This window comes from Copadichromis virginalis, linkage group LG23, assembly GCF_057382275.1.
Source record: "Copadichromis virginalis isolate Kocher_CV1m ecotype Utaka linkage group LG23, C_Virginalis_male_GT1.1, whole genome shotgun sequence".
Lineage (NCBI taxonomy): Eukaryota > Metazoa > Chordata > Actinopteri > Cichliformes > Cichlidae > Copadichromis > Copadichromis virginalis.
The window spans coordinates 24,986,753-24,999,199 of NC_140639.1; the positions used below are offsets into that span (position 1 = coordinate 24,986,753).

At 39.3% G+C, this 12,447-nt stretch overlaps 1 protein-coding gene across 1 annotated transcript; it reads left to right on the forward strand.

The window, feature by feature from the left end:
- Positions 1 to 2,630: 2,630 nt before the first annotated feature.
- pjvk (pejvakin) lies at positions 2,631 to 8,249 on the forward strand. The gene is made up of 6 exons (XM_085449961.1): positions 2,631 to 2,841; positions 4,617 to 4,812; positions 5,314 to 5,455; positions 6,666 to 6,783; positions 7,722 to 7,865; positions 7,948 to 8,249. Exons 1-6 carry the CDS (start codon positions 2,631 to 2,633, stop codon positions 8,247 to 8,249), a joined length of 1,113 nt encoding a protein of 370 aa, XP_085306087.1.
- Positions 8,250 to 12,447: the final 4,198 nt, after the last annotated feature.

Genomic DNA, 12,447 nt, shown 5'->3' on the forward strand with positions numbered 1-12,447 from the left:
TTGAATTGAATTACATTTAGTGAACTAGTCTAGTTGACTGCCTTTTGCTTCAATAATCTTGAGGTCTGGGCTCTGGGGAGGCCAATCCATGACCGATAGTGTTCTACTGTGTTTTTCTATTCAGGTATGATTTTACTGCATTGACAGTGTGTTTGGGATCATTGTAATGCTGAAAAATGAAGCTGTTACCAGTTAGATACTTTCCAGATGCTGTATCAAAATCTCATTGTACTTTTCTGAGTTCATAAATTATCAGTTTTAACAGATCTCCACTGAACAGAACACCACTGGCTGACGCAAACCATGACACAGCCTCCACCGTGCTATGCTAAGTTTTCAGCTAATAGCGCTTTGAGAATCAATGTATTGGTGAAAAAAATCTATTTTATGTCTGTCAAACTATGTTATCTTTGGCATTTTTCCTAGATTATAATAATCCGCCATTAGGGATAATCCGGCTCAGCGGATTCCCCAACCCCTGGGTCCGTGGCCTAGGGGTTGGGGAGTCATTTGGTACCGGGCCACGAGAGTTGAGGCTCAGGTGTGAAATTTAAGGTTTTCAGGGGTTTTATCGTTAACTCGGTTTCCTGGGTCTTTTCCCGAGTTGTACTTGTGTGTCTTATTTTGAAAGAAATATTTATGTGTTACCATAGCAACCAGAGAGCATTAAGGGGCAGAGAGGAAGAAGTTGCTCTCAATGTTGTTGGCGCATTTAAGGAGGACGCTGCTAATACAGTTAAAGTTAAATACAACTACACAGTGAATTTGTGTTTATTGTTATATTTACAAAATACCACAGTTTTTGTCTTGCTTGTATCATTTTATTTTGTTGTATTTATCTGCGACACCTTAAAGGCTGATCCCTGAAAATAAAGTCTGATATTAAATTGGTCCGTGGCGCAAAAAAGGTTGGGGACCGCTGCTCTAGCTGATGATTTCTGATGATTTCAGTGTAATTTGGGAACATTTAGTGTCCACATGAAACTACATTTACAGCGGTTTATACAAATCCTTATCTCTTTGTTTAGTACCAGAAGGAATTTGTTGGAAACTTTGCTATCAACCTGATATATCTGTCCAACATCTGTGCACTCCAGCTGGAGCGGTATACGGTGCGCATGTTACATCCATTCAATCTGTTTTCCAGATAAAAGCTGTTTGCCAAGTCACTATGTCAAGCTGATCCTCAGTCCCCAAAGTGATGTCCCAGAGGTGGATGGCAAAACAAACACCATGACTCCTCTGTCATTGTCTCCACTAGAATATGTTTGTTTTCATGAGTAATATTAGCTTCAGCTGAGTTGTCAGGGTCTTCCTAAAGTAACATTTCTCTCAGTGGGTGAGGTGGATTTCACTTGTTTCCTTTGCTGAACAAGACAGGAAGTGTTTCAGGTGCTTGAAGAACACGCTGATTTCTCATCATGAAGCCACCAGGGACAAAAACTCAGGCAGATGGGAAGTCAGTTCCTCTGTCAAATGAGAGCTCAGGTTCTGTATATCCATGCACTTTTTTCCCTGCTGTGATGGACTAATGGTTAGAGAAGATATCCTTTTCACTTCAGGTCATGGGGGTTAGACTGTCAAACAACCTTGTTGCCTGTTGATTTTCTCTGGGAAGACTGAGCATGTCAACAGTACATGTTTTACTCTCATTAATGTGATTTGTCACAATGGTTAAAGCTGGTATACGACCCTAACCTCATAAACCTACATTTTTATGTACAAAAATGAGTCTTGTTTTCTTGATGAAATGGCCTAAACTGGTGACAGAAGGTGAGGTTACAACTTAGAACAATATAACTGTGAATTACAGCAAGATTTTTTTTAAACACAAAAATAATACTTACAAGCAAATCCATGACTTTTTTTGACCTAAAAGTTAAAAAATTAAAGGGAGTGTAATGCATAGAAAGCTAACGCTGTCTTTAGCTTCTGTGGCAAGAAAGCTTTAAACCTTCAAACATACTATTTCTGGTTGTATACACTAGAAAGCAGTGCAACCACAGGAGAGATCAACCCACCATCATGCATGCAGGACACACTGTCTGTGGAAGCCACCAGTCAGAAAGGTTGACATTATCCAAACTAAAAAAAGCTCAGATGCAAAAACATTTAATCCTACAAAAACCACAGAGGCATCCCTGACAAAGAGAAAAAGTCCAGACCGTTTTCAGGCTGAATGAAGATAGACTAATGGCCATAGCAGATGTTTCGTGTATTAGACTCAAAGAGGAACATGTAGCAACAATACCATCTGTATAATTCCTTTAATACTTAATAGCAATAGACTTCCATACTTTAAGTATGCCTTGAAAATCAAATTTTCCAAATACAGATGGCAAAAAGTACAAAACAGGCACTTATAATTACTTCTTCCACCTTATTTGTGAGGTGACAGGAAGGTGCAGGCCTACAGCAACCTATCAGGTTAACACACACCTCACTGTCCCATATTCCCTTACAAATTCCCTGCATTATTTAACATTTCACGAGTTTGTAAGAACACTCCCGAATCAGCTTCCCCATTGAGAGAGAGCACTCCTCACCATAACCAATACAAGCAAAGGGTGCCCAGCAGTCGAGTACAAGCTGTTTTTTTTACCTGGTTCGATATTTATGCATCTTTAGAAATGTTTGCTGCAGCGACCAAAAACTTTGTGAAGCAGGTGGGAGACACAGGGAGGTTGATCCCTGTCCCGAGCCTGAGTGAGGCTGACCGCTACCAGCCCCTCAGCCTGGTTACCAGAAAGAGGAGGAAGCATTTTTGGAAGAAGGACAAGTATGCCTCAACACCTTTCTCACTGAAAGACATCCTGGTGGGCGAGAAAGAGATCACAGCAGGTACATTAATGTCAGAAAATTCATATCTGAGTAAATATAACTAAATTTTATGTTGAAACATGAGCCTTTTCCCTTTAAAAGGTTTAAGATTGGGGAAAAATAAGTTTATTCCACTCTAAGTATTGTATCATGCTCCTGCATTTTGTTGAATATATAAAGACTGCTGTCCACTGCAGCCACTGTCTCTAATTTACATACAGTATTTTTTAAATCTTTGATGTTTTTTCGCTGATTCCAAGCAACCTATGCACCAATGAGCTACACGCCTTAAGGACTGAACGGGAACACATTTGCATAGGCTGAATTTCCCAGAGGAACCCACCCGAGGGATTAATAACGTTTTATCTAATCTAATCTGAAAACGCTTATCTATAAGCTTTGTGTAGGCAAACACCCCAAACAGATGTAACCACGCAACCATAAAACAAGCATAAAGCCTTTATAGTCACGCAACCCACCAAAAACTTTGCAGTCATTGCTTTGTTGCTAGCAGATTGCCATGGTCACCGGTAGTTTTCTCATGCTTGTCTGCAATTGGCTGCAAGTGAAAAAGTGCGACGCAAAATGATCATAGTATGTCTGTAGTCTGTAGTGGTTTTATGTCAGTAAAACCTCAATTAAAATGTTATATGGATACATGGACAAAAAGAAATATAAAACCCAACATATCTGATTTACTATCTGAAAACGTTGTTACCTCCACTAAAGTTTCAAATGAACTTCTGTAGGTTCTAATAATCTTTAGCCTTAATATTATTTAATTATAATAAGTAATGTTTGCAATATGGTCATCTTTAGGTTTCACAACAAATCTTAACTTAGGCGAACTTTGTTTTCTCTAATCATTTACAACCCACATGAGCAAATCTGGTAGCTTGTTATGTTTCTGAGGTGACCACTGTTTATGTTTGTGGAGTAGGAGCCCAGGAGCTTAACAAGCTAGCTAGTTAGCAAGCAGAAAAACATCTAATATGGCTCATTTGGGAGCTTTACTATTAGCTAGGCTAGTTGTCTCCCCTTGCTCCTAGCTTTTAATCCATACATAGATAACCAACTGTTTTCTTGTTATTATTTATCACTATACAGTTCTTCAGAGTATTATCAATCTAACGCAATAATAAAACAGACAAAAAAAGGCTAACAAGCTAATCTAAGCCTATTGCCAGTCATTCTGAAAGCATTTTTCAGCACGTAGCAGCCATGTTGTTAATACTTTCACTGTAGTTAGACAATAATTTTAAAGTAATGTGCAGAGAATCACAACTTTGATTATTTCCGTGGTGAAAAGGACATCAAAGCTGCATATATTCACCAGCTTAATCTGACTGATAAAGCAATTCCTCCACCAATGTGGTGCTGCCCATCTGCTTCAAGGTTGAATGTTGTACATTCAGAGACGCTCTTCTGAAAATTTTTGTCATAACAAATAGTTCTTTGAGTTCTTTGGCTTCCTGTAGTTTGTTAGAGTGAGACATAAAACATTTTTATAGTTTTCAAGTTTTTGAGACATGATTAATTTTCTTCATTCTAAGAAAAAAAACAGTTAATTTCTTAAATAAACATTTTAACACTATAAAAAATGTTTCACTGCTGCCACAAATATTCTAAAATGTACTTTAATTGTTAAAGTATATGTTATATGTTATATAAGTATTATTTAACCTATGCATGAACAGATACCATTTTACTGTTGGGACTGGAGTCGGACCTACTTACAGTTAATGCTTACAAAAGCATAAGTTAACCATAATCTTAACTATTGTTTTCTTTTGCAGGGGTTTCCTCTTACCAACTCCTCAACTACGAAGATAAATCTGATGTAGCTCTCAATGGTCGGTTAGGGAACCACATCATCAATGATGTGGGGTTCAACATCAGCGGGTCAGACTCAGTGGCTGTAAAAGCCTCCTTTGGCATTGTGACCAAACACGAGCTGGAGGTGCCAACGTTATTGCGTGAACTCAACTCCAGGTATATGCATTGACAGACAGGGTATAACAGCAGCTCAGCAGGGGCTTTTATCTACATGTGCTGGATGTTAAAGCATCAATATCATGATAGTTTCTCAATACAGATTAGATGAAGTTACTTTGAGGTAGTGCTTTATTAATAATCAAGTAGAAGGATATATTTCTTTAATCAATTATTTATCAATTTGAAAAGTAAGCATAAAATACCCTAGGAAAAGTTCTTAAATTATGGCACTTTGTAAATCGGATATTTCAGGTATCTGCATTGAAGTATTCTCCTTATGTCCACAATAAGTTGTCTGACCTTCGACCTCTTTGTTACACGGAGAATGTGAGAAGAGGGTTTCCCTGTATAAACAATCATGTTATTCTACACCTTCATACATACATACAGGGGCTAAATGCAATTGGACAATACAAGCCAGAGATGTTGCCTTGCTTGACTTTAACAGGTGTTAATGAGTTCATGTTTAATTCAAGCTCTCATTTTTTGATCTTCCAGGAAGGTGGACCTGGATCACTGCCTGATTCGTCAGTCAAAGGAGAGCGGACGCAGTGTCCTCTGTGTTGTCGTGGAGAGTATTCGCACCACGCGTCAATGCTCTCTGACCGTGCATGCTGGCATGAGAGGGACCACCATGAGGGTAAAAATACCTGTAGTTGTTTTATCTTAACACCCTCCAGGACCAAGACCCATCCAGGGTTAGAATTAGATTAATGTTTACTGGCTTTTCATAAGTTTTTTTTTAGCTGTTTGATGAGTTTTTTAAATTAAGCTTCCTTGGTAAGATGAAGAAAGAGTAGTTCATGCTTTTACACCTTTACTGGGATACCTAAACTTGTCTTTAAGAGTCTCAGTGATTTGGTGCCAGCCTACTTGACTTAACCTTTAAAGCCCTACACTCTTGATGTTTGGAAACCAACTGCTCTTGAATGTTCCTAGATCCAGCCTCAAAAACTAGATTTTTCAGTGGCTGTCTCCATTCTGTGGAACAATTTACTCTTTCACACAAGAGCTGCCCAATTACTCAACCATTTTTAATGTGTCTTAACGCCCACTCACATCCTGGGCCATTTGACCTCAGTAAGTCACATAATAGGGTGGGGCTAGGCTTCACAATGGGTTCACCCGAAACCTTGGCTGATTGTGACCCACCTCGGCTCATGTGATTAGATAAAGGATCATTAGGGGGTCCATGACCCTCTTGGGGACGTTCCCATATGGCTGAAAATCTGGGACTCTCCACCAGTTGCTTAGAACTGAAAAAGCTTCTCAGATGAGAGTTGAAACATCTTTAAGGAAACTTAGAGAAGTCCAGATGCTTTTCTTTCCAAGCTCCTTAGACTACGATGACCTTGATGACTGAGAACCTTCACAGATATTTTTAAATATTCTTAAATAAAACTCCTTACTTTCACTCACTGCCAGTTCTAGCTGAGCTCAGTATCCTGGCTTTTACTGCACAAATAGTCTTATTTACTTGAATTATTGTTTATTTAGATAAGTTTTATTGACTTTTATTGTTTATGTATGTGTATTTATAGTTTAATTAGTGATTGTAAATCGTTAATGTATATTTGGCATAATGTGTACAGCACTTTGATCAGCTGAAGTTGTTCTGAAAATCTGCTATAGAAATAAACTTTATGTCTCTATGTATGTAATGGGGCCATGCTTAAATTCATAACACTTATATTTAAAACAAATGCGTCAAGGGCAGTGAACAATCCATCTCCCAATCATTTACTCAAAATAACGAGCCCTAACTCAATCATTTTTCCCTCACCTAATCCCAAATTCTCCGTTTAACCGCCTTTTCCATGTGTAATTATCAGCTTCCTGCTTTGCTCCAGTTTCAGATTGACGACGGCAGAAACCCCAAAGGTCGAGACAAGGCCATTGTCATCCCAGCTCACACCACCATCGCCTTCAGCATCTGTGAGCTCTTTGTTCGACTGGATGGACGACTTGGTAGGTGGGCAAACCATGCCAATCGTTAATTAGCCAATTAATTCATGTTTATGAGATGAAGCACTTCAAATGGCTTTGAAGTGTCTGACCCTTTGAAGTTTTAGCTTTAGTCTTTAAAGCCTTGCAGGCTAACTGTCACTATGAAAGCAGGTGAACTTATAGTCAACAGGTAAGGTGACAAAATCTGTATGAAGAACTACGTGAAGTGTAAGTGATGAAATAAGTCTAAATGGTCAGAAACAGTCAAAAATGAAATACTCAAAATGATTTGAAACCATAATTGTGAGCCTGCGTGACATTTATTTGAGTGTTTGAAGCTTGTCATCAATTTGGGACGATGGTGGTTGTAAAAACATCCATTAATTACTGAATTGGTTTGATAACACGTTTCATGAAATCATCTAGAAACAAATTATTCTGAATTTCAGCTGGGCAACGCCTGTAACCTCATCTGGATTTCTGGGACTTTATGTAATGGATAAAGTGTCGGATGGCAGATACTTTACCTGTTAGGCTGCGTGACTCCTTGTGTTCCTGTAGTGAAAATCACAGAGGGACTCTGACACTTCAGTACCAGCTAGTGAACACACATTTGAAGTCTTGGAATGAAGTCATAAAGTGTTTTAAATAAGAATTTAATGTTTTTGAGTGATTGAACACAGCATCCAAGCTAATGTCCAGGCATTGAAGGAACTTTTAGACCAGGTTCAGTCTCCACACTGGCCACCCCTTACTACAACTACTAAAGTTTTTGAAGTGTTTGATACTGCAGCAAGAATAAACTTTTAGCATAGCAAAACCATAACAAATCTTACTCCAGCATTCCATAGACTAAGTTGTTATTAGAGATATACAAAGTCAATAATGAAATTTTGATTTGTTACAAAAATAATAATAAACAACGCACATCGCCTGGTTTTCTTCTTCCTGTGTGTCAGATATTTGTGTGGCTCCGGAGTCACAGGGAGGCTTTGAGCGTGAGCAGATCAGGGAGCAGCTTGGTGGTTTCATTGGTCGCTTCTCCATGGGGCGACTACGCCGCTTCCTCTCTGGGATCATCTACGGAAACCCCTTTAGAGCAGGTATGATTACAGTATTTTTCATTAAATAAACTGACCCATCCTTCTGATAGACTGAGTCCACTGTAATCCAACCCCTGTGTAGATGACCGAACATTCGAAGAGCTCACCCACTCTGACACCTACATGGACGACATGGTGACCGACTACTACGAGAAGGCTGCCAGCATGACGGACATTTCCACCGCTTACTTGAGGGAAAGCTCACATACAAGGGTCAACCTCCTCAAACACAACATCCCCAAGGGCCCCTGCGCACTCTGCGGGATGGGCAACCAACGGCGGGAAACCGTGTACGGCTGCCTGGAGTGCTCGACTGGGGGCCAGAAATACGTCCGGCTGCATGTGGTACCCTGTTTTGATCTCTGGCATAAAACCTTGAGGTGAAAAAGGCCTTTTTTTCTCACAAGTGATACAAGTGCGACTGTTTATCACTCCTGCCGACAGCCTCAACACACCATGTCTTCAGCTGCAGCCAAGTGATCCAGTAAAAGATGTAAACATAAACCTGGTGCTATCCGTACCTTTGTGGTGTATCATTTTCAGTTTCCCACTGGCACCGGCGCATTTCTGCACGTGTGCTGTGTGTGTACTGTAGCTGCCAGCTGATTTATTATTAACTGAGGGTATTAAAAATAGATAGGAGGAGGGATCGTGTGAAGGCCAGTGAGGAACAAGTTCCAAGTGTGTCACTGATGTTGAGTTTCTGTTTTAAATTTGTCTCGCTTGAATTTCAGTTTAAAAAATTATTTTTGTTCCTTTGGGATTGTTTTATTTAAAGACATGCACTTCTAACATGCTAAGAAACACAACTACACAAGAGCCATAAAGTCAGCAATAGTTATGTCCTAATCTACTATTATCAAGGCTGTATGTCTTTTTACTAGGAAAATAAGATGTTTTAGGGGTAACATATTTCTATCTTTCTGTTCTTATTTTAACTTATTATTTAAGTGAACACCTGGTTGAACACATCATTAAAGGTACTTGAAACTGTAAAATGCTGTGCCAGGTAGGTTTGGATAGAATTTTTCCCTTAATAGAGTTAATTTGCTTTAATAAATGAAATCGTTGTTTAAAAACTGAATTTTTAATTTACTCAGGTTACCTTTGTCTGATATTAAAATCTGTCTGATGATCTGAAAGATGTAAGAATAAAAAATATGTAAAAAAAAGTAAGTTCTACTTTCAAATATTTTGTATGGCTTAAAGTCTATGTATGTACATTTAAAGAGAGCCATGCTGCACTTTTTGTGTAATAACAATTTGTACCACAAGATGGTGCAATGAGTCAGTGTAACCCAGGCATGTCCAAAGTCTGGCCCCTGTGGCCAATCATGGCTGTAGGTGGCCCGTCGTTTCTACCTTAAAATGTATTATTAATGGCCTGCAGACAAGAAGAAAATTAATAAAGTGTAATTTCTCTTTTTTTACACTCACAAAATACACACAATAGTATATAGTTTAATATTGATACTGATTTTCAGTAGCTCCGCTGGTGTTTCAGGTATTGCAGAAAGCTTGATCTTTATCTTATTTTTCTCTCCATATGCCAATGAAAAGTAGATTCATTTTGTTAAGGCTTGAACACACCTGATCAGCATAATGATGACTCTCGTGTTATTGAAAATAAATTGTACAAAAAAAAAGAAGAAAATTATTCTTCAAAAAAGGCAAGGAGATGAGGGTTAGACACAACCCAAAGTGAGAGTGAGTGGCAAAGTTGTGAGCAGAATCACTGCCTCAAAATTGAATTGTGGCACATCTACTGACATCTAGTGGTGAGATTGTGCACACTGCACCTTTAACCCTCTGGGGTTGACTGATGCACCAGCGTGTCAAAATCACATGACCAATTTAAGACTACACAGCTACAAGATGCAGCAACTCAGAGTCTCCATTTCAACTTGGGTCGACATTTTTTGAATTGTATCGATGGGCCACGTAAAACCAGTTATGATAAAAAAAAAATTCACGCCATGTTTTTTTCTGAACAAAACCGCGGTGTTTACAGCGGGAAGAACGGAAAAAACTGCGTTTTCTGTGGACAGCAAACACTCTCCGCTTGCGAGTGAAAAAAGAAAAAAACACCCCTTCCCTATTGGTGTTAAAATTTACCATGTCAGCCAATCCAAAAAATTATATGGCAACATGTGACACTTGGTTGTTTCGGGAGAGGGGGACGTTTTAGGAGTGACACCCGCGACGGAAAGCGGGCGATCGAAAGAAAGAGAGAGAGAGTTTTCAGAGCGACATTAGTGACGTTTAGCGTGTTTGGAGGCTGTAGTTAGTGTGTTGTGTAGTTATTGTTTGGTATTGTGTGTCAGATATACTAGTGAATGTCACATTTGTTCCAAAAAAGCCACCAAAGGCAGATTCCAGTGTAAACGCTGTTCCCACATGGAAAACAGGACTGATGCACCTCCTGCTGTCAGACCTGCAGGGTTTAGGCCTGTGGTGTTCTCCTCTGTCTTATACTGGACACAAACTATTTTTCTTTTTTTTTTGGACTGGCACAAATAATTTGTGTACCTTTTTATTTGATGCAGCACACCTGATTGTTCTGTAAATAGATTTAAATGGTTATATAAAAAAATGCCTGAGGCCTTGATTGCATTTTTAGGTAAATAGTACCTTATAACTTTGTTGTTTGCAAAACTTGTGCATAATTTTTACAAATGTACGATTTCTATTTGCATTTCAAGTTATGAAAATTATTTGTTAAACATGTTTGTGGGTTTTATAGTAAAAAATATAACTTTTTTCTACTCTGATTTTTAATTTTTTGTCTGAAATTATATCAATTGTGCTAATATGGTATGCCAAAATGAAAAAATAACTCAAATTTCAGATATTTGAGGTTGTGCTGAAAATAATGATAAACAAATAATGATGACAAGGCAAGATAAACAGTTTTTAAAGTTGAAATGTAGAGGTAAAATCAAAAGTAGTCAAAAACGGCCAATTATACCCTGGACCTCAGAGGGTTAAATAACACCAGCTACAATATTGGATAATATGTGTTTGTTCAGCAGAACAGTGTCCAGTATGTTGGCTGATATACTTTATTTACATGATATACTTTGTTTATATCCAACTCATGTCAGCTGTGGTTTGTGAGTTATTTGGCGCCGGTGTGCATGGCTCGCCATCCACCGCTGTCAGATCCACTTTAACATTTTATCAATTAATTACCAAATTAAAAAACAACATGTGGTAACTTGTTTTTCATTTTGCTGCATACAAATTGAATGCAACAAAATCACATGACCTTTTATCATCCTTGAGCTTAATCCTAGTACAGCATCTAATATAAACACTGTATGTTTATTTAAAAAATAAGAATGAAAAACACTCCTTGTAATACATTAAAATCAGCTCAACTTTTATTTTAAAATCCAATCCAACTTTATTTATAGAGCACTTTAAAAGCAACATGGTTGACGAAAGTGCTTTCCAGTGAAAAAAAAAGATAAAGAAAACAACACACATATTTCTGTGAAGGTTCTCAGTCATCCAGGTCATCGTAGTCAAAGGAGCTTGCAAAGAAAAGCGTCTGGACTTCTTTAAGTTGCTTGAAGACGTTTCACCTCTCATCCGAGAAGCTTCTTCAGTTCTAAGGTCAAATGGTGGAGAGTCCCAGATATAAACCTAGTGGGAGTGACCCCCCACAGAGGGACAAAAGGACCCCCTGATGATCCTCTAATCACCTGAGCCAAGGTAGGAAACTGGGCGTGGGTCCCAATCCATCTGCATCTTAAGGATAAAGGACACTCTTTCGAGGATGCCAATGTTCACATTTTGGACAGAGAGGACAGATGGTTTGAAAGAGGAGTGAAAGAAGCCATCTATGTCCACTGTGAGCGACCATCTTTGAACAGAGGCGGGGGTTTACGACACCAACTCTCTGCCATCTATAATCCAGTTTTGAGATCCCTTCCCAGACGCCTTAACGCCCACTCACATCCTGGGCCATCTGACCTCAGGAATTCGCATGATAAGGTGGGGCCAGGTTTCACAATGACAGAGCGTTCTCACTCCCGAGGCGTAACATGTCGACGTTTTGTCACGTCCCGCGGCGTTCCTGAGGAACGCGAAAGGAGACCTTCGGCGTTCTTATGGTACGCGGCGGGTTATGGCTGGAATCCAGTGCAATGACGCTCCCGCGGGAGTAGACGTTCCAGCCCTGTATTCCAGCCCTAAACCTAACCTTATCCCTAGCCCTGACCATAACCTTATTCCTGACCTTAACCAGGACTTTAATGATGTTAAATAGCGTGTTTCTAAGCGATTTGAAGAATAAGAGCGAACATGTGTAGGTTCAGTCCAGACGGTTCTCATATTTCCTCTTTTTCCGAGGTCGTCATTTAGGAACGTGGTGGGTAGCCGAAAACGTAATATGGTGACGATTTGTCACCTAGCGTAAAATGTTACGCTTTGGGAGTGAGAACGGGTTGACAATGAACACACCCGAAACTCTGGCTGATTGGGACCCACGCCCAGTTTCCCACCTTGGCTCAGGCGATTAGAGGATCATCAGGGGGTCCTTTTGTCCCTCTGTGGGGGGGTCACTCCCACTAGGTTT